Source organism: Eubalaena glacialis, chromosome 11, assembly GCF_028564815.1.
Source record: "Eubalaena glacialis isolate mEubGla1 chromosome 11, mEubGla1.1.hap2.+ XY, whole genome shotgun sequence".
Taxonomy (NCBI): Eukaryota; Metazoa; Chordata; class Mammalia; order Artiodactyla; family Balaenidae; genus Eubalaena; species Eubalaena glacialis.
Window position 1 is genome coordinate 97,350,252 of NC_083726.1, and position 23,664 is coordinate 97,373,915.

At 35.3% G+C, this 23,664-nt stretch overlaps 1 protein-coding gene across 10 annotated transcripts in view; it reads left to right on the plus strand.

Annotated features, from left to right (window-relative positions):
• The window catches only part of SOX5 (SRY-box transcription factor 5), a 992,512-nt gene that overhangs the window by 844,351 nt on the left and 124,497 nt on the right, over positions 1-23,664 (plus strand). For all 10 annotated transcript variants that reach the window (XM_061206370.1, XM_061206379.1, XM_061206380.1 and 7 more), the window contains one exon: positions 19,391-19,511. In XM_061206370.1, coding sequence (XP_061062353.1) covers positions 19,391-19,511 — 121 coding nt within the window. The remainder of the gene's footprint in view (positions 1-19,390; positions 19,512-23,664) is intronic.

A 23,664-nucleotide genomic window follows, 5' to 3' on the forward strand; every position in this document is an offset into this window, starting at 1 on the left:
CCCAACAATTTTAATGATCCCACTTGTCAATTGTAAAGCACATTTAGAAAATAAAGATCATATTTCAATAATCAAATTGTATTTTTCATAGAAACATAGAGTCAATCCCCAGGTAAATATTGCAGTCTGTTCTAAAATATACCTCATAAACCTGAAGCTAGACAAAACCACCCATTCAAAAGGAGAAATTGTTATTTTTGGAGTCCATATTTAAAAACTAACATTTTTCCCTCCATCTAAAACCAAATGCTTTCATCATAATTTTGCACAGTACTAAATCTCTGAAATCTGGCTTAGTGTGTGGACACATTTTATAAATGCTCTGTCTTTATTGTCCTTTAAATAAAGGATCTTTATTATCCTTTTTTTGTCATTATTTATGTATATCTCTTATAAACTAGATATAGTTAGATTTTCTTAAAATTTTAATTTGTTGATTTTTTTAACTTAAAAGCTTATTAGTCCACTTATATTTGTTGTGATTAAACTTAAGTATGTCGTTTTATTCATGCTTTCTATTTGTACCACATTTTATATGTTTTTTTTTAAAATTTTTTTGTGTATTAATTTTTAGTTTTCTCAAGTCATTCTTTTCTCTTTATTGTTTTGGACATTATTTCTGTTTTTTATGGGTTGCCTTTGATGATTTAACAAGTCTACATATGGTAAGAGAGTTTAAAATTGACAAATTTTGAATTATAAAACAATCTTAGAATTCCTGAGTATTTCTCTCTTGTTTTACGTGTCATTGTTTTTGGATTTAGCTCTGTCTGATTTTTTTAAGTCCAAATAATGGACATTATTTTCATTAAACAAAGTTTTGGAATATTTACTCACATATTCACTGATTTCTTCTTTCATCTCTCCATCGACTACTATTTATAAGTTTGTTGTCAAACTAATTGTCATTGGTTAATGGCTTCTATCTGAGTGCTTTTAAGATTTCTCTGTGCCTTTGTTTTTCTACAGTTTTATTACAGAGTATTAAGTGATATTTGCTTTTCATTTATTCTGATTGTATATATTTCACTTGTTGCATCTATGGGTCTGTATTTTTCAAATTCAGAAAAATTCTCAACCACTAAATTTTACAATAGTGGCTACCTCATTTTTTTTTTTTTTTTTTTTTCTGTTCTCTCCTAAAATTTTGACTAGGCATTTGTTGGACCATCTCATTCTAGCCTCGATGACACTACCCACTCTTTCATATTTTCCATCTCCTTGTCTCCTTGTGGACTGATCTAGCTAGTTTCTTTAGATCTCTTTTCCAATTAATGACTTCTTTCAACCACCTGTGTCTAATTTTCTATCTATCCATTCAATGAGTTTTAAATTTCAGTTATTTTCATTTCTCAAAATTCTATTCAATTATTTAAAAAATCTTCATGAACATCTTTGATCGTTTTTTTGTTTGTAACGAAGTTTTATTCTGCCTTTTACTTAAGTGAACATTTTAAGCACATTATTTTATTCTTCATCTGATAATCCAGTACTCAGATGCCTTTGGGTGTCTAAACCTGTTGCTTCTTGATTCTGTCTTTACATATGTTGCATCATTCTTCATGTATTTGTTGAATTGTTTTCTTGTAAGTTTATATTTGGCCGTACTTAATCTGTGGGAAAACAGAGTATCTAAATTGGCAATGCTTGTCTACTGGACTGGATTATTCTGCCATGTGTAGGAAGCAAAACAAACCAGAGACCACTTATTTCTAATTTGTAGCTTTGGTTTTCACTGGACATATAGGAAGTTTGATTTGAATTCCAGACCCAACTGGATGTAAGGTCTGTGATTGAATAGTGGAAGTATATTATTATCATTAATATTTTATAGTAGTAGAATGTAAACTCCATGAAATTTACTCCATGTAGTTTACTCCATGTAAACTCCAGAGATTTTAATCTGTTTTTCTTTTTTACCATAGTTTTTCAAGCACCTGGGAAATGTCCTGTACTTTGTAGGTACTCCATAAATATTTGTCAAAGAATCATAGTCATCGGTGGTTTTCCACCAAGCTATTGTAGAAACATCCTAGTATGCTTGCCTTAATTGAAATATTTTCTTTTAAACTTATCTTTTAGTGATGGCATTTCCCTTCATTGATTGTCCTGGGTTAGTGCAGAAGTCTGGAGTTTAGCTTCTTAGAGACACAAGGCTACATCATGAGTTCCAGGTGCTGTTACCTACATTTGCCATCAAGTTAACCCTCATTATCTCCACCTACTTTCAACTCACTAGTCCTTCCTTTCTTCCATGTCCAACTTCCTTGGAGGCTCTGCATCAAAAAGTATGTTGGGCTTCCCTGGTGGCGTAGTGGTTGAGAGTCTGCCTGCCGATGCAAGGGACACGGGTTCGAGCCCTGGTCTGAGAAGATCCCACATGCCGCGGAGCAGCTAGGCCCGTGAGCCGCAGTTACTGAGCCTGCGCGTCTGGAGCTTGTGCTCCACAACAAGAGAGGCCGCGATAGTGAGAGGCCCGCGCGCCGCGATGAAGAGTGGCCCCCGCTCGCAGTAACTAGAGAGGGCCCTCGAGCAGAAACGAAGACCCAACACAGCCATAAATAAATAAATAAATAAATAAATGGATCATCACGTTAAAAATAAGTGAAAAGTTGATTTATCTTTAAAAAAAAAAAAGAATAATTGAAAATCTTTAAAAAAAAAAAAAAAGTATGTTGGTTATTATGTAACCAGGATCCACTTACATTGTAGCAGCAGGGATTTCTAGAGTATCTAATATTTAATACTGTTTTATTATACTTATTTATATTATACATACTTATTTCTAAAGGTATGTGTTGAATTAATTATTTTCAAGCTGTGTCACTCAGAGTTTCTGTTATTTAAAATTTTTTCATGCAAGTTATTTATTTTGGTGTAGTAAGATATATTTATAAGTATTATATTATTTATTCAATTGACTGTAAAGCAAAGTGGTTAAAAGCCTAGTTTGTATTAGGCTGCCTGGATTTGAATTCTTTTACTTGCTGACTGTCTGACTTGAGGCATGGCTCAGTTTCCTCATCTGTAAAATAGGGGTGATGGAAGGATCTATCTCATAGAGTTTTTGTGAGTTTGGATGAGTGAAAATAGAATCGTGCAAAAGTCAACATGAAAAAAAATGCATCATGAGAACTAGGGAACTAGAACAAGCTGAGGGAACTAGAATATTTATTAACAATAATTTATCAAATACTTTTGGTAAAGGGCAGGAAAATGGAAATAATTCATGTAGTCAGTTCATGTTTTCTTTTATGAGCACTTTATTAGATGAGAAGAGATACAATTTAGTCACAAAACTGTCACAGTTTTGATGGCTCGAAGAAAAATTCTTTCTAATCAAGAGAGCAGTCTATAGAATTACCATATGACCCAGCAATCCCACTACTGGGCATATACCCAGAGAAAACCATAATTCAAAAAGACACATGCACCCCAGTGTTCATTGCAGCACTATTTACAATAGCCAGGTCATGGAAGCAACCTAAATGCCCATTGACAGACAAAAGGATAAAGAAAATGTGGTACATATATGCAATGGTAATATTACTCAGCCATAAAGAGGAATGAAATTGGATCATTTGTAGAGACGTGGATGGACCTAGAGACTGTCATACAGAGTGAAGTAAGTCAGAAAGAGAAAAACAAATATCGTATATTAACTCATATATGTGGTTTCTAGAAAAATGGCATAGATGAACCGGTTTGCAAGGCACAAACAGAGACACAGATGTAAGAGAACAAATGTATGGACACCAAGGGGGGAAAGCGGCAGGGGAGGGTGGTGGGATGAATTGGGAGATTGGGATTGACATATATACACCAATATGTATAAAATATATAACTAATAAGAGCCTGCTATATAAAAAAAAATTCAAAAAAAAAAAAAGAAAGCAATCTATAGATTTAGCAAAACACCCGTGGTATTGCATCATTCATCTTTATATAAGTGATGTTATTATGGGTAGGCAAGTTACAGTGCTTTTTTTCTGGAAGGTATCAAGTAAATTTGCCGAGTATTAAAATCAGCCACACTTCCATAGATTGTTGCAGTAATACAAAATTTACTATTTTTGAAATTATTTACAATGGTATATTATATAATAATCCTTCTTGACTAGACTTTAAAACTTTTGATTATATAAATGGCTCTGTGTTCAATGGATTGTCCAGTTACAAAAATATTTCACATTTTCAGCTTAAGAAACATCTACCATGCCCTTTCTGGTAATTTCACACATGTTTTATTTTCAGTGACAAATGTTCTAGTGAGTGGCTTATTGCTAGAGTGTCCTAGCTATAGTAGAGTTAGACAGGCATCTGAGTAGTAAGTTCCAACAGCGACTGCGAGGCAACTTCCATTATTACTCAAAGAGCATGGATTTTTCACATCCTAAGGAAAGGAACTAGACACTAACTTGCCCCTACAATGGTTGCATTTGGGGGAGACGTGCGAAATGTTATTTTTGTTTTTGTTTGCAGGAACATTGCTTTAAAGCCTTTTTTTCCCACATACATAACATTGTTCATTACTGCCTCAGTATACTCTTTGCATGATACAAACAAACAAGCCCCCATACACTGGCCATTCACACCAGTCTAGCACCTGCTAGCTAAAAAATTGAAATTACACACTGGGAAAAGTTTGAACAAAAGAAACGTAAGCAGTATAATCACATTTATTTTCTTAAACAAAATAAGAATATTTTATTCAGAGGATACAGCTGTTTACTATTTACTTGAATTTTTAGTGAAGAGTGAAGAGGTTTTTGGTTTGGGGTTTTCTTTTTGTGTTTTTGTTTTTGTTTTGTTTTTAGCATATACAAGTTTATATCTACAAATTAAGCTCCCTATTCTTTATGTGTTTCCATACCTTTAAGTCACATTGCTTTAAATATTGCTGATAACTGAGGTAGCAAAAAGTTCAAGTGTATTTAATGCATATGATGTCTCATATTTGAAATTATTTCCTAATCTTTTTTTATGGGTGCATTGGCAATTTTATCATGAACAACACCTAACTGCAGTTCTCGGTTTATTTCAGTAAAGATACATGAGAGTTCTTACTTTTCTGATCTCCTAAGGAATAATGAAGTAACCCAAAACCTAACTGTTGGCATTATTGACACTAAACCTAGGATCTGAGAAAGATGATGGATTGGGTGGTAAACAATGGCATCAGTGATTTGCCATGTTTGGGGTTACTTAGAGAAAAAATCTTGAATCCTGGATGAAAGTGAAATAGAGCCAAGATCCATTGTGTAAAAGGAATGTTTTAAAAAACTAGTTGCTATTATAAGAAGAAACTAAAGCTAAAACACAAGTAGACTTTCCTAATAACGAATAGCTTCTTTTTTTTTTATTGGAGTATAGTTGCTTTACAATATTGTGTTAGTTTATACTGTACAGCAAAGTGAATCAGCTATACATATACATATATCCTCTCTTTTTTGGATTTCCTTCTCATTTATGTCTCTACTTAGAGCACTGAGTAGCGTTCCCTGTGCTATACAGTAGGTTCTCATTAGTTACCTATTTTATACATAGCATCAATAGTGTATATATGTCAACCATACATTTGTTCTCTACGTCTGTGTCACTATTTCTGCTTTATAAATAAGATCATCTATACCAATTTTTTCAGATTCCACATATATGCATTAACACACGATATTTATTTTTCTCTTTCTGACTTACTTCACTCTGTGTGACAATCTCTAGGTCCATCCATGTCTCTACACAAATGACCCAATTTTGTTCCTTTTTATGGCTGAGTATGTTCCATTGTATATATGTACCACATCTTCTTTATCCATTCCTCTGTTGATGGACATTTAGGTTGCTTTCATGTCCTGGCTATTGTAAATAGTGCTGCAATGAACACTGGGGTGCATGTCTCTTTTTGAATTATGGTTGTCTCTGGGTACATGCCCAGGAGTGGGATTGTGGATCATATAGTAGTTTTATTTTTAGTTTTTTAAGGAATCTCCCATACTGTTCTCCATAGTGGTTGTATCAGTTTACATTCCCACCAACAATAAATGCTGGAGAGAGTGTGGAGAAAAGGGGACCCTCATGTGAATAGCTTCTTAAATAATCACGTCCATTGACTTATACTGAGCATCCGTGATGTACTAGGCATTAAGCTGGGTATTGTAGATACTGATATGAGTGAGCTGTACCTTACCCTTAATGCAGCTTAGCCATGGAGACAGACATGAATAATTTCAACCTAATGGGATAGTCCCACAGAGTACAGACAGCAGAAGGAAACATTGTTTTTTGAATACAGCATGTGTACTCTTACCTTAGGTTTTTAGCATCTTCTCTTCCATTTTCTTGGAACACTTTTCCCCCAGATAACTGAGACGTTTATTGTCTCACTTCTTCCAGATCTTTATTTATGTCACCGTATCACTGATTCCGTATTTAAACTTGTAACTTCCATCCCAGCATTTCTTTTCCTCTGCCCTTGCTCTAATTTTTCCATAGTACTTGTCTGATTTATTACAATACTCCTAGAGCCTGTAACAGTACATAGCACAAAGTGGGCCCTCAGTAAATGAATGAATGTATTTCGCTTGGAGAGTTTGGTTCGTCTTCATAGAGGCAGTGACACATAAGCTGTGTTTTGAAGAAAAAGTAGTTCTTGAGTCTAAGTCTGGTGAAGTTTTCAGCTATGCCTCCTAGTCTCCAATTTGAGAACAGGTCAAAGAATAAAAGGTCTCTTGTGGAAAGAATCATAAACCTAGTGAAGAAGTGTAAACTAACCTAGGCAAGGCATAGAAAATGTTAAAAGATTTCATAATCCAGTGCTCATTGCATAGAATAAATACTAGTGGTGTAGGACAGCGGTCCCTAACCTTTTTGGCACCAGTGACCAGTTTCGTGGAAGACAATTTTTCCACGGACCGGTGTGGGGGAGGGAGGGGGGCGTGGTTCAGGCGGTAATGAGAGCGATGGGGAGCGGCAGATGGAGCTTCGCTCACTCGCCTGCCACTCACCTCTGCTGTGCGGCCCGGTTCCTAACAGTCCACGGACCGGTACCAGTCTGTGGCCCTGGGGTTGGGAACCCCTGGTGTAGGATATTTCGGTAAGAAATAAACTAATAAAGGTCAATGATTGGTAATGATTTCAGGAAACTCTGAATTAAATGTTAATATTATATACTTTTTATGAACATCAGAGTGGAAATTTACATTTTATTTTCAATCCTTCTTTAGTCAAATTTCAAAGAATTTTTCTACCATAATAGGCAACAAAGACTTACAATTTAAGATCTTTAGGATAGGGTCTATCAAGCAGTGAATACAGGATAGGAATTTCTGTGTTGATTACTCTTCTGTTATATGCTGGGCATATGATGTTCTATTGCATCTCTATTTTTCTGAACAATTTTCAGATAATTAAAGTAATATATATATACACATTGAAAATGTGAAAAACTCTTGTTCAGAAAACATAAAGCAAAATAAAATATAGTATAAAGATGTAAATCAAAGTGCCACTCTTGCTATAAAAATCTTTTAAATCATAATAGAATTTTGTCTTTTAAAGATAATTTAAATGTAACCCATTTTTATGCTGGTAAAATATATGGGAATTAATTTTGTCACAATGTTTCTGTATTCATTATGTAAACCAGTATTTTTATTTCAGAAAGTTTATTATATCTTTGTTTTATATTTTATTAAGAAGAATCAAAGAATTTAAGTGCTAGACTTATTGTTTTGGCTACCTATGTGATAATGTGTAAATTTCCAAATTACTTGTTTTTCTATCAGTTTTTGCTCATTAATTAAATTGGAAATGACAACACCCGACCTGCTTATCTCCAAGAGGCTGGATAAAGTAGAAATGAACTAACGCATGTACAAGTGCTTTATACAAATGCAAACATTATTCTAATATAAGACAGGAGTATTTCAGAGCACATTCAGTTTGGCTTCTGGCAGTAGTGAAGTGATACATTTTTAAAGGTGGTCTTCATTTTTTGCTTTGGTTATTTTTTTTTAAGTTGAGATATAGTTCACATACCATACAGTTCACCTTTTTTAAAGTGTACAATTCAGTGGGTTTTAGTATACTCACAGTGTTTTGTAACCATCATTACTACCTAATTCCAGAACATTTTCATCACTCTAAAAAGAAACCCTGTACCCATTAGCAGTCACTACTAATTCAAGCTTCTCCACAAAGTGGTAATTTTTGAGGCATAATATTTAAAGAACTTATGTTGAACTGAGATTTATATTGCATGTGAAAAAAAATCACTAATAATCTATTTTGGGCCATTGAGCAAAAATCATAAATCAGAAATCAATAAATAGTGAATTTTATTTTCTAATCATGGGCTCCTGAGAAATATAATTGAAAAAAATATTATATTTCACATTGACCATTATATTTTATGTTGTCTTTCATTTGTGTGTAAATGACAATTGACATAGCAATACATGACATAAAGTAAGATTGTATTGGTATTTGCAAAGCCTGATTCTGTCCGTGTGAACAGAGAACCATGCATACTCATAGGAACCAGCCTGTTTTATTGTCAAAAACCATGCTAAGTAATACAAACAGTCACGCACATTTGAGGAAACAGTTGCATTATAAAGAAAGACTTTTGTTTTATCAAGTAACAGCTATCAAGCTATGTAAAATATGACCTTTAAGAAACAGATGATAGCCTAATCCTAAATAATGCATCATTTGAGATAGATATTTTAATCATTACCTTTTTTTAATTCTTTTATTCAGCTCAAAATTGTCCTTGGCAAATAAAATAGCCCTGTTTTTACCATAGTCTTTCACAATAGCTTTCTTAATTAACACCGTATTTTTGCCACCCTTAAGTTTCTTGATTACCAACTTTCAAAACAGAGATTTTTTTTCTTGAAGTCAGCGAATATACTTTGTTTAAGCATGTATTATATTTACAGTAAGTGTCATCATTTTGGTTTGCATGAGTTTAATATCCATTAAAATGGTGCTTTATAAGAACGTAATGCTTAAGTTTTGAAAATAAAGGCTACTGTTAGACAAGAAGAATATTTAAGTCCAACCTGCATAGTATTAAGAATGAAATTTCATCGCCTTCAAGTGACAGAGGTCTTAATTCTACATCATTTGAAAGTGGTTGTATCATAGTAACAATGCCAACACTAAACACATCATGCAAAAGTAAAAATGTAATAGTAAATGAGCCATTGAAAGGAAGAGTCAGTGACCACGTAATATTTCAGTTTCTATTATATCTAGTAGCAATCTGGTTAAAAAGAAATGACAGTTGCCCTGAAGGAAATAAAGTGGAGGTATTATTGTAGTAGTAGTTTGCAAAGAAAATTGCACTGTGTCTTGACTGGATTATTTCTCTATCCTTGCAAACTATCCCCAGCTCTCTGTGGTGCTGCTTCTTGCCTTCTTTATACAAATTGAGTTTGTATCATCTAAACTCATAGGGCCCAGGGGCCTTTTGGTGACAGGGAGGAGGAGGAAAAGGGGAGTTAGAAAAAGAAAATGTGACAGACAGTTTTGAAAAGAAAAGCAATTTTCCTTGTGGGTCTGTTTCTAAACAGGAGTTCTTCAATGCAGTATTTTGCTTCTGCAGATCAGTCAGTCAGAATCGAGCGCATGCTTGTGCTGTTTTGTGGGGCTTGGCACTGACAGGTTTTATTTAGGAGGGGTGGGGATATAGGGGGATCGGATGTGGGGAAGTTAGTATTTTGGCTGTATCAGCCCTAGAGGCAGAGTTAGCACTTGCATTGGGACAAAAGTATTTGTAGTCATCAGATAACTTTGCAGTCAGCTTCAATAGCATCACTCTTTTTTTTTCTACTTTTTTTTTTTTTTTTTTTTTTGGCAGCCAAGCTCTTAGTAGAACCATCTGTCTTTCTATTAGTATTTTTGAGGCCTGTTTTGAAGCCACTTTGCTTGGCAAAGTCATTTTCATCCTTGGAAACGATTTAAAAAAAAAGTTCTGTGGCTTTTTGCCGAAGAAGACTACTATGTAAAAAATCCACATGGCTGTTCATTTTTGTTCTAAAAGAATATGACTACTTTGTCTTTGTCTTGAATCAAATGAAATTAGAGGTGATACAACTTCAGTGTGACTGTTGGCAAGTGAGAGGCAGGGATTGCAATTTGAGCAGTGTTTTTATGTTTCTGTATCACTCAATGAGATTGTCTTTAGTCTTCCAAGTAGATTAATTGGAAGATAAATTGACTCCTTTATTCTAAATTTTAGTGTAGGGTTTTGTTTTTTTTTTTTTTTTTTCATTTTCTAAATACCATTGCATTGGGTAGGATAAACTTACAAATTGACTTTCTATTATGTGAAATGAGAAAACACAGACTATTAGTGGTCATTGACGATCCCATGCCTCTTCTTGCTAATGGTGGAAAGTCAGCTTTGCTATCCTGGTTACTCCAGTTTGGGTAATTATATCCTGCCTACCTGAACCCCTCTTGTAATCTCATTTGGAATATTATGTTTTCCATTTTCTCAAAAACTGCTGTATAGTGTCGCTGTGTGCTTCTAAACAGCTGCTATGCTCCCCACCAAAGGTGGCTGAATTTCAGTTGGAGGTGAATTGATCCCTAAAGACCATGTGTGCTTGAATACTATGGTACTCATCGGACTAAATTCTTGAGGAACATTTGAAAAGTTTCAGATTTTACATTTTATTTGTAATTGTGCTGACTTAAATCATATAGCTGCATTTCATTTTAACATTTGTGTATGTAGTTTAAACAGGTCTTCTACCATAACTTCCTGTTTTTTGAGCTCTCATACAAACTGCTCCTTGGTATCATGGAGTAGTGCCTCTAGTTTTCTGATTCCTATATTTTTCCCAGTCAAGTAATGCCTTCCAGGCCTTCCAGGCCTCTCTTCCTGGGGTCTAAAGCCCATTGTCGTTCAAAAGCAACTTTGATTTCCTCATAACCTATCCTTGCTGAAGCCCCCCTAATTCCCTCACTTTCCCCAACCTGTGACCAGAAACTCAGAAAAATCACAGAAAAGGGAAGACTGACAGCATCATAATTCATGTGGTCTCTTCTCAGGCCTTAGACTTTTCCATCACCCCTTTCAATCGTCTGTGGTTACTTTCTTTTTCATTTCTCACAGTAACCATCCAAAACTTCCGTACCTTTGCTGAACTCCCTTACTCAATCCCAGCATCTCTCATTTTCAGCATATGATTTTGCCTTCAACATTGAGAAAATTTCTTCCGTCGGACCTGATTTTCCTTACCTTCTCATTTCCTTACCGGTGGAACATTATCGGCTTATATCCACTTGTATAGCTTCATTCGTCAGGGCCCAGAGAATGAGATGTCATTCCCAGTCGAAGCGAATCCCTACACCTCCGCCTTGCCTTTCAGCCTCCTCTGCAATTTTGGTCCACAAGTTAATTGTTCTTTCCTACATTTCAAATTCTCAATTTCCATTTGCCCCTTCCAGCCAGTAAATGTGCTACTACCTAAAACTCCGCTACTTAAATAAAATCTGTGCCTCCCTACGCAGCTGCCATCAAATGTCTCTCCTAATGCCTCACCCAGCCTTCTCTGAAGAATCATCTGCATTTGCCGTCCCCTTTTTCTTGCCTGTCATTCAGTGCTCAACCTTTTGGAATATCCTCAACCTTTCAGAATATCCATTCTAGTGGATTTGTTGTTGTTAGATTCATCACCATCTTCTAATAAACTCTTCCAGAAGATATTATTTTTGTCTCTAAAATACTCTTTCTGCTACACTTTTCACTATTAGTCACTACCTCAACCTTGATATTCCATTGGTTTCTGTGATACTGTACTCAAGATTTTCTTTATTCTTATCTTACCTCTCTCTCTTAAGACTCCTCTTCCTCTGCCCTTTGTTGAATTATTGTTGTGACCCAGATGATTTTAAGCTGTCTTCTCTTTATCCTTCAAACCCTCTTTAGATTATCTAGTTCACTCTCATCAACAAGTGATCCCCCAAACCATAGCCTCTAAAAATCTCTTCACTAGCTTCAGACTGCAGTATCAGTCTGCTAGTAAGGTATCTCCTTAATACCTTAATAATGGAACATTATTTAGGTACCTCAAACACATGTGTTCAGAACCATATTCATATCTTTCCATGAAAACTATCACTACCCCTGTATGTTTTGTTGTTGTTGTTTCATACCAGTATAAATAGTTACATAAACTAGACACCTGAAAGTGATCGTGACTCTGTCCTCTTCTCCTTTTCTTACATATATAGTTTCTTTTTTTTTTTAGGTACAGAGATTTCTCATATACCCACACATTTATAGCCTCCCCCATCATCAACATGTACCTAGTCTCCATGCTTTGCCTCTCAAATCTTTTCTCCCTATGCCCACCAGAGTATACCACCTAACCTACTTAAGTGGTCCCCAGAGCCTACATGGGGAATCTCAAGTTTCTTACAGTGAAACACAGACTGATTCAGGCAGACTTTCTAACACTGGTTCTCGCTTACATTTTTTGCTGTTCTACACTGCTTGGTGGTTTCCCCCTCACATGATATTTTTTCTTGTCCCTGATAATTTGCTCATTTTTTTCTCCCATCTGCTTGGAATTCTTTTTTCACACTCCCACCTCTTTGCCTGGCTAACTCCTACTTATCCATTCAGACCCTACACCTGCTGGACCTATCTCTGTGAGGCCTGCCTTGACTTCTTCTGGCTGTGTTAGGAGTCTCTCGTTTGTGCTTCCATAGTTTCCCATACAAGTGTCTATTGTTGAACTAATGGCAGTGTATTCTATTTATCTATCCATTTGTCTGACCAGACTTAGAGCTTCTGGAGAGCAGGCATTGTATGTGAATTCATCTTTGTATTCCTAGTTACCAAAAAAGTATACGTTCTAGTTAGTAGAAATGTTGATTGAATGAATAATAAACAGACCCATGGGACTGGAAGCTAAATTAATAATCTTAAATATCTACTTGATTATTAAATAGTTTCAGGGAACCACTGAAGGGTTTTGCAATAGAGTATTTACATAAAATATAAAATATTTAACTATGAATAATTGATAAGTATTTACTTGTTCTTTTACAAGTGTGATAATGTGATTGTGTTGGATTCATAAAATTTTAGAGGGCAAGATTACATGCAGTATCTATGTGGTAGAATTATAAAAAGTGTTAAAACATAATATTCTATCTTAAGGTTTAAAAAATATAGGAAGTAGCATCTTAAATTTACTGTGAGTTATTCAAACTTGTGAATAACATGCCCCCATTAAAAAGACCAAAATTTTGTGACAAAAGTATTTTGTTGAAATTTAATTATAAATGTCACACATTTTAAACCTTAATTAGGAGCTTTAAGGGAATTCATCCATTAAGTAAAAGAAAATAAGTGAAGTTAACAGTGAATAGGATTTGGAAATAGTCAAAACTGGCAAATATATGAGAATGAAATACTAACATTATATAACAAATTTGTTTTAGAATTTATCCAGGAAACATTATACTGTTTTGATGTGATACGTCCTTTTCTCCCAAAGGTGGGCTAATTTTCAGCATCAAGGAACAAAAAATTACTTAAGATACAGCAGTAATACAGTTGGTGCTCATTATCTGTGCTAGTTATGTCCTATAAAGTTGCCATGAACACTGAATTATCAAATACTGAACGATTTTCCTCCTGGAGGAAACACAAAGTTAGGTTCCTGAGAGCCTTTGGTCACACCATTTTCATCAGCTGATCAATACATAGCCTTGTTTTATGTGTGTTTCTGTTTAAAGACACCTTATTAATATTTATTATTGATTCTATGTGCATTTTAAACAGCAAAAATCACCACAATGTCTTGCTACTTGGCACAGGTCTGTGAGTGACCACAAAAGCACTAGTACAAAAGTAAATTTTATTGAGTAGGCAAATTGGCAAATACAGAATCTGCAAATAATGAGGATCGACTGTTTTTGAAATGTGTTTTTAGTTTCACAGATGAATTAACCACACGTTTTGGGTTGTATATATTTTACTGTTTACTTATTCTGAATATTACTACAATGCTCTGTAATTTTTCCTATGCTGTTCTAAAATAAACACATCATTGGGACTATGAAATTAGGATTATTTTTCATTTTAGTTCTTCCTCTCCCTTGTAATTCCTCCTGCTCCCCACCCCCAAGTTTTCCCAAATGTTGGAAAAGAGTACTAGATTGTTAGGAGATGTAGTTTCAGTGTTAACTTTGCTCTTACCTAAATGTGGGATCTTGAACAATTTATACGGCCAAGCTAAGTCTCATTTCTTTATCAGCACGATGATTGTGTTATGCCAGATAATCTCTAGGCTCTCTCAGCCTTAAAAGTGTTATTCTACATATGTGGATCTTGGAAAATTCAGACACTAAAACAAGTTACAATACTAAAGCAGGGGCTTCCCTGGTGGCGCAATGGTTAAGAATCCGCCTGCCAATGCAGGGGACATGGGTTCAAGCCCTGGTCCGGGAAGATCCCACATGCCGCGGAGTAACTAAGCCCATGCGCCACAGCTACTGAGCCTGTGCTCTAGAGCCTGCGTGCCACAACTACTGAGCCCGGGTGCCACAACTCCTGAAGCCCATGCACCTAGAGCCTGTGCTCTGCAACGAGAGAAGCCACTGCAATAAGAAGCCCACGCACTGCAACGAAGACCTAATGCAGCCAAAAATAAATTAAAAAAAAAAAATTAAAAAAATAACTAAAGCAAAATGCTTTTTAATAATCATAATAAAATACACAGATTTTTTTAAAGCCCCAAAATTTATTGCAATTTATTCTTAAAATACTAAAATTTTTACCTGAAAAATTATTATAAATTATTAGAGTATGAATGAATTACCTGGGTAAAAGCTGTCACACACGAGTAGATAGACTTATGTACATGCAACAACCAGTTAAACAATACAACAAGAACACATTAACTTTACGATAGCAAGAAAAGTATTTTTTAAAAACCTTAAAAATAAAACTACCAAGGAAACTACAATAAGTATATGAAGCAAAAGGAGATTTGAATAAATTAAAAGATATAACCTGTTATTGGCCATCAAACCATTAGGTTAATGAATTCAAAGAGAAATTCCATATCCTAAAATTATCGTGGAAAAATAAATGTAAATAAAGCCAGGAAATATTTGAAAAAAGAAAATAGTAATGATAGAGTACTGTAAAAGCAAAGCTTTTATAATTAAAACATCATGTTATTAGAACATGATAGGCAGGCATATCTGTCCATTACAGAAGTATGTAATAAATTTCCAGTATTTCTGTATTACTTTTCTATTTCTTCATGCATGTATAATTCTAAGAATCATGGATTTATTATGATGTATATGACCTTTTATCTATACATTAAGAATAGGAGCACAAAGCAGCTGGTATTTCATGCTGCCATTTTTCTCCGGTGAAATTGAATTCCTTCCTGGTCGTTAAAGAACTTTGTTTTCCACAGGCCTTTCGTGGACATTTGGAGGTGGGACACGAAGAAGTAAAGACAAAGACAGGACTATATAATACATTGTTCTTCTTTATTTATGAATTATCAATTCATATGATTTCAGCTGGTGCTGTAAGCTCTAGAGTTACAGTAATAAATAAGTTACAGCCTCTTTCCTAAATAAGTTCATAGGTCATAAGGGAGGCTCAAGTTATACAAGTAACTATTATTCAATACAGTAAGTATTGTGTTAGCTTTATGAGGTTAAAGAAGTAACAGTTCTTTCTGCCTGAAAATTGGCACCATAAGAAAGAAGTGCTTCACAGCCCAAAACATTATGTGGGTCTCAGAAGCCTTTGAAAAATAAGTAGAATTTTGCCAAGAAGAAAAGGAAAAGAGAAATTACTAAAAACAGAGGAGAAAATACTTGTGAGCCTGTTCAAGCGTGGAAAAACACCTAGTATGCAAGGAACTCTTCATGATCCATTGAGACAAAAGTACAGAATATCTGAAGGAGGGAAGCAGAAATGCCTGGAAAGATGGTCTAGGAGGTAAATGTGAAGAATCTTGAATACCATGTGAAGGGATTTGGTCATTATTCTCTAAGTAAAAGTAACCATCAAAAGCTTTTCAGAAGAGGAGCATGTGAAATACAGATACAAGACTCATTTAGAAGGAACTCTATGAGGAATATAGTTTAACGTCCTGTGAGCACCAGACATGTAATAGGCAGAGTCTCCCTTCAACTGCTTATATACCTGAAAGTCCTTTGTAACTCAAGGCAAAATACGAAGAAGACAAAAAGATTTGTCGACAGTGACTTCAGCATTCTTTAAGACAGTTCTTCTCAAACCTGGGTGCACATTGGAATCATCAGGGGAACGTTAAAAAATGCTGATGGCTGGGTCTCACCCCTGTTGATTCATATTTAATTCACCCCTGTTGTCTAGGAAACAGTCTGGGCATTGAGAGTTTTTCAGAGCTTTGCCAGGTGATTCTAAAATATACCTTCAAGTTTAAGAACTACTGCACTAAAATAAGAAGCTATTGTTTCTGCAATTGTAGAAGCTATTTTCCCCAAATTTTAAGGTCTCTGAAGTTTGGATGACTCTTACAACCCTTGTATGTGTTTCATTTGAAATTCCTTTCTTCTTCCCTCTAAAGTGCTCTTATTAAATTTATAACCATCTTATACATTGTATAACCAATGGTGCCTTAGAAAGGAGGAGATGTACTATATAAAATATAATAACTTGCAGTGAAATATAAAGGATACATAGTAGCTGGTGATAACCCTTAACCAGCATGGCTAGTTTGTTGTTTCTTTGTTTGCTTGTTATTCTGGTCAGTATCCTCTTCTTACACAGAACTAGCGCCCATGCTGGTTTTTGTTTGTTTTTTTTAACATCTTTATTGGAGTATAATTGCTTTACAATGGTGTGTTAGTTTCTGCTTTATAACAAAGTGAATCAGTTATACACATACATATGTTCCCATATCTCTTCCCTCTTGCATCTCCCTCCCTCCCACCCTCCCTATCCCACCCCTCTAGGTGGTCACAAAGCACCGAGCTGATCTCCCTGTGCTATGCGGCTGCTTCCCACTAGCTATGTATTTTACGTTTGGTAGTGTATATATGTCCATGCCACTCTCTCACCCTGTCCCAGCTTACCCTTCCCCCTCCCCGTATCCTCAAGTCCATTCTCTAGTAGGTCTGTGTCTTTATTCCCGTCTTACCCCTAGGTTCTTCATGACTTTTTTTTTTTCTTTCTTAGATTCCATATATATGTGTTAGCATACGGTGTTTGTTTTTCTCTTTCTGACTTACTTCACTCTGTATGACAGACTCTAGGTCCATCCACCTCACTACAAATAACTCAATTTCGTTTCTTTTTATGGCTGAGTAATATTCCATTGTATATATGTGCCACATCTTCTTTATCCATTCCTCTGTCGATGGACACTTAGGTTGCTTCCATGTTCTGGCTGTTGTGCCCATGCTGTTTTGCCTTCAAACATCTCCCTCTTGTTTCAGGCCACTTTTTCCTACGTACTTGCTCGATGCGCACTTTCTAATTTTTGAGACTTCAATCAGTTGTTTTCCACTGGTGTCTACATAAAGTTTATCTTTTCTCCAGTATGTTCAAAAAATGTGGGCTGTAGCGATATAAGCTTTTTAACCTTCAGCTCTAACCTTAAAACATTCTCTTTTTGTTTTCCTGGGTGTGTTGTTCCCTTTTAGTTTTACTCTGGTGGCAGCGATAGGTTTAAAATCCCTTTGGCTAAAAGAAATCCTTTGCAATGTGGAGTCATTTCTGAAAACAGATCGCTCATTCTCACAGTGCTTGTTCCTCTGTTTGCCTGGCTGGCTGGCTGGCGCTCTCTCTGTCTCTCTTTCTCTCCCCTCACCCTTCCTCCTTCTCGCTCTCTCTCACCCCCTCCTCCGCCCCCTCAACACACACACACACACACACACACACACACCAAAATCTCAGAAATACCTCAGAGGTTTACTATGAAAGATGAAATGGTGGAGAAACTGAAGGTGGACCTTTAAAGTGAGAAATTATGAGAATTATCAGAATCATGTGTCTAGGAATGTGCAATGCCAGTGAGAGAAAGGGAAAACAAGTCCGGAGATATTTCAGAGTTGCTGTTAAGGTTAGCGACTGAATGAATTTTTTGTTTGTTTGTTTGTATATGTGTTTGTTTTACTTTTAACCATTATCCCCACTGTAATGTAAGCTCCATGGGCATAGGATCTTGTTTGTTTTGTTTACTATTATGTCTGTACTACCTAGCTCATTTTCTTATACATAGTACGTGTTCATGAAACATTTATTTGTTTATTTTCCAAATAACTGACTTAATGTGAGGAAGAAACAGTAAAGGAGAATAAAGTGTCAGCTGTGATCTTTAGCATGCTCCTAAATTCTCATTCGTATGTTCTCTGACAAACACTAACCAATAACCATGTCCCCCAGAGAAATCTTGCCTAAATATTTGGAAAAAAATCCTAGGTATTTTAGTAAAGGACAACCTCTGCATTAGTAACAATGTGACACAGCTGCAGAAATGACTGCATTAGTTTATATTTCTAGAAATTACCGTTCAATTAAAAGAAAGTAGTGATTCCATTGTATTAGGTTATTTATTTACTGATATGAACCCCACATCCTGAGAGTGACACCAGAAAATTAAGTTGTATTCTAAAGATGGCAACCCAAAGAGAGGCCGTGTGGTTTGAGGAGTGGTTCAATTGCCTCAAAAAGGGATAGATGAATTCAAAAGATCCAAGGGACTAGATCATAGACATAGTTTTGACTCCCCCATTCCATGGCCACAGGCAAGTCAGTTTTCTTTCGGTCTCAGTTACCTCTTCTATAAAGAATGGGGAAAGTCTTTATTACTCTCTAAGCTTTCTTTCAGCTCTTTGATGCAAGAACTTAAAAAAAAAAACTTAGTATTATGCATGAACATGAGAATTATCTTCAAGTAACGAAGAGCTGTTTGTATATAAAATGGTACCAGTTTAATTTTGGTTTAGGAGGTAGAATTAGCCCTAACAGGTGGGATTTACAGAAGGAGGTTTTAGTTCAACCTAAGGGATACTTTTTTAATCATTATATTAATGCAGTAAGAAAAGACTTGTAGTATGAAGTATTGATGCTTCATCACTGTAAAGGATATCATCATGTAGGGAAATTATTCACCAGGTTAGAAAGTGAACTTGATAACACCTTCCAGTTAAAGTATTCAGTATTCTGATTCTCCTGTCTAAAGTAGTCCTAAGACATAGCCTCACGTCCAGGGTTCTATCTAGCAAGCTTGTATGCCAGTATATTGAATTGAATAATTTTTTTCTTATATCATAAGGGTGGGAGGGTGGGAAGCATGGAGTATCAAAACTTCTTCTCTTTGATTCACTCTAATACGTTCAGCAGGTTCAAGGTCAACTGCCGCCATTAATGATTCCTGTATTCCCTCCCGATCAACGGACACTGGCTGCAGCTGCCCAGCAAGGATTCCTCCTTCCTCCAGGCTTCAGCTATAAGGCTGGATGTAGTAAGTACCACTGCTTTTTCACTTGGGAGTGGGTGGAGGGCATGGCTTTAGGCAATTTAATATTTCTGCCACACCAAGAAATGAGATCACCCATATAGCACTTTTATTTTAAAGAGGAAACACACAGAAAGTGTAGAAAAGGATTTATGTTGTATTTAAGAGCTTAGATTATTTCTATGCTTCTGAAGCCAATATTTGCTTTTTATAATTTTGTTTCATAACTTTCATTTCCAGTGTATTCTTAAATTATGAATATAATTTTCAGGTTCAGTTTATTTTTATGTAGGTAAGACAGGAATATGCATTTTAATAGCTTTCCATTGCCCTTTAAGATAAACCCAAGTTTCCTAATGTGAATTAGTTGACCTTCCGTTATCCGTCTCCTCCCTACATTTACAGCCTAATTTCTCATTAGGCTTCTTTTAGTTCTTAGACCGAACCATACTCTTTCTTGACTTTGGACTTGAATTGTCTGTGTTCACTCTCCTTGGTCTTCTGAACCTCTTCCAGCTTAGACAGGGAAAGCTGGCCTGCTCTAGTTAGATCCCTTTCTCCAGGTTCCTTTGGATCCTGTGTATTTCCTTTCACTTTAATTGTAAACTCTTATGAGGGCCAGTGCTCATTCTGTCTCACGTATTGTTATATCTAAACTTTTAGTACAATTTCAACTATTTGTTGAATGAATGAATAAATGATTGAGCATTCATTACAAACAATACAAAGGTCATTTTTACACTAAGTGATAGGCTATACTGAGATAACTGTTTATATTGCTTATTAACTTTACTTGCCTGTGATTTTATGACTTTTTTAAGGAAAATCAAAGTGATACACTGTTAGTTTTAGAAACAATCTAATAATTGAAATATTTTCATTGATCAAAGTAGAATACCATTGAAAACAATTAGCAAAGTATTATCATTTTAGATTATTTATATAGAATATTATTTTGTAAATTCCAGTAGATTTTGGTTCGTTTATATGTTAATAAATTGTCACATTAGCATCTTGCTATGCTTCAACACTTATTGCATTTGAGAAATTCTTTTGAACATTACTAGGAATCAGATCTGCTGCCTGTTAAATGATGTTTTGAATTTTCGTATTTAACATTTATTCCTAGTTTTTAAACCTTTCTTTATACAGCAATGAAGAAATGGGATGTAATACTTTAAAGCCATATGAGTGAGTAGATTGCAACTATGGAGTCTAGGTAAAAGTGAACTGAACTGAGGAGTATAAAAATTCATAATTGTAAGCACTTTGCTCTTTGCAGTTTTTAACATGGCTTTTTCACATCTTTCTCTTGACTTTGGTTTCCTGTGTTTTAAGATGGTGTTCTCACTCTGGATCCTTAATGTATTTATTTAATATTATTTGTTGCATAATACTGTCTTTGTAGATTGATTCATCCAGAAACACCAACTTCTTTGTATAACTAAGGACTATATTTATATCCTAAATATTTAAATTCTAAAAATAATTTAAATTTTAAGAAGAGAATTTTAAATTCTATTGCTACATTGATTTCTGAGTTTTTAATTATAAAAGATTTTTTTGTTTCCCTTTACCTAAGGAATTACTATTCACATTAAATGCATGTTGCCAATATGTTTTTCATAGCCTTGGTTACTAAAATGAAAAAAAAACGACACTTTTAAAAATCATCAGTTGCCTCAGACTGCACCTGCAATATGTACATATAGACTAGTTCTGTTTTTCAAAAAGAAATTTTTTAAGCAACTGTAGACATAAGTCCCATTAGCGAATATTGTGCTGAAGAGAAAACCACATTGAGTATGAACAGTAGCATAACTGGGGGCCTGGAAAAGGTCAAGAACACCTCTGCCTCACTCCCATTTGACAGAGTTGGCATAGCAAATTTGTTCAGTGTTAACGTAATGTGGCGTGGAGAAATGTTTCCCTTCCTAAAGTTGTTAATATATTAACCATTTGATATTCATACCTTCAGTGCTTAAAGTTATAAGTGATACCACTTCTCTTGTATCCTTGGAAATAAAATAGAATAAAGCCTCTACAGCTGCTGGAAAGCTTGAAATAAGCGTCATGCCAAACTCTAAAACTAAGAAAAAGCCAGTAGTAAAAGAAAGTGCCACCCTTGTTCACACTCTCACACTGTCAGTTTGAATGAGGAGCTGGGTGGAAGCGATAAATAGTCCAGACTACTTATTTCCTCCATAATCATGTTGCAGGAAAGGAATCGAGGTAGGGAAAGAAATCTTGCCATCTTCTCTCTTCAGTGGGACTTCCTATTTTATTCCCCCCATAATTGTCAATCATATGTCACTTCTCTGGCTGTCATTTGTTTTAATTTGAGTAATATCACATAGTTCTCAATGAAAGAGACACTGACTAATCCATCTTGATTTGAGTTTCAAGTAAATATGAAAGGTATACTATTTTTTAGTATCAAATACTCTCAAATGCTTTTCATCAATCCATTCAAGAAAGTATTGATGATAAATTTTTCTGTTTAGACTAAGTGTTTTAATAAATAAAATTAAAATCTTTGAAACTACACATGAAAGTTAAAATGTTATCAATGGGGAAAAAATAAAAACACCAGTTGGGTAACCTAACCATCATCAATTGACTAAGTTTCTTCCTTTTCCAAAAAAGAAGCTTCTAATTGGAAATAAAGGTATTTTCCCTTTAAGAAATATGATGGTAGAAACACGGCGTGGAATGGACACCTACAGAATGTAGTTGCTGGAATTTCTCTTAACTGCTAGAAAGCGTGTCATTAAACAATATAAGAGGGCTTCCCTGGTGGCGCAGTGGTTGAGAATCTGCCTGCCAATGCAGGGGACACGGGTTCGAGCCCTGGTCTGGGAAGATCCCACATGCCGCGGAGCAACTAGGCCCGTGAGCCACAACTACTGAGCCTGCGCGTCTGGAGCCTGTGCTCCACAACAAGAGAGGCCGCGACAGTGAGAGGCCCGCGCACCGCGATGAAGAGTGGCCCCCGCTTGCCACAACTAGAGAAAGCCCTCACACAGAAACGAAGACCCAACACAGCCAAAAATAAATAAATAAATAAATTAAATTAAAAAAAAAAAAAAGTAGATTTAAAAAAACCAAAAAACCAAAAAACAAAAAACAATATAAGAATAAATTAACAGCACAGCCAGAGACTTCAGAGCAAACTGGCTAGATAGAAAAGAAGCTTTAGAGAATGTTGTAGTCCACCTTTATCTGTGAATATGTAGGTCAGTTTACAAACATTGATATATTATCAGAATTTCAGTTCTGTTTTGGTGTTTGCTGTTAGTGAAATCAAGCATGAAACCACACTTCTTCATGAATCAATATCTAGTTATTGCCTTTCTTACTTATTTTTTAAAGTCTAAAAATACTTCCAGACTTCTAAGGAGGTAAAAATAATGGTGTATTATTAAATGGACTGCTTTAAATATATAGAATAACTTGAAAAAAGTTATGTAAAAACACTGGTTTAACATTCAGGGAAAAAAAATAATGAAGTAATCTGTATTTTTAACTTACCAGTTCTGTGAAAATTGTCAATTCAGTTGCTACATGTTAAAAACACCCCAAATTTTATATTGCAGTAATTAAAAATCCCAATTTTAAATTATGTTTGTAGGTACTAGCTCATTTTAATCAGAAAACAATCATTGAAGTCCTTGAAATAAATTTTAAAAACTAAATAACTAAAACCCTGGGAGTTCCCTGGTGGTCTAGTGGTTAGGATTTGGTACTTTCACTGCTGTGGCCCGGGATCAATCCCTGGTTAGGGAACTGATATCCCGCAAGCCACATAGCTAGGCCAAAATTAAAAATAAATAAATAAATGCTAGTTCCAATTCTGAATTATAAACTGAATGTATGTACAAATGAGTTGGTTCAAGTATACTCCGGATGGTTGAAGAGTCCGAGGACACAGTCCATTTGCTTCTGCTGGAAAGTCTGAGTGGAGTCCTAAGCTCTTAAACAAAGACTTGAACCTATGAACTGCAAAGCTTGTATCAGGTAGATTTTTTCTTTTTAATTAATTATTTATTTATTTAGGCTGCATTGGGTCTTCGTTGCTGTGCGTGGGTTTCCTCTAGTTGGGGTAAGCAAGGGCTACTCTTCGTTGCGGTGCGCGGGCTTCTCATTCTCTTGTTGCCAA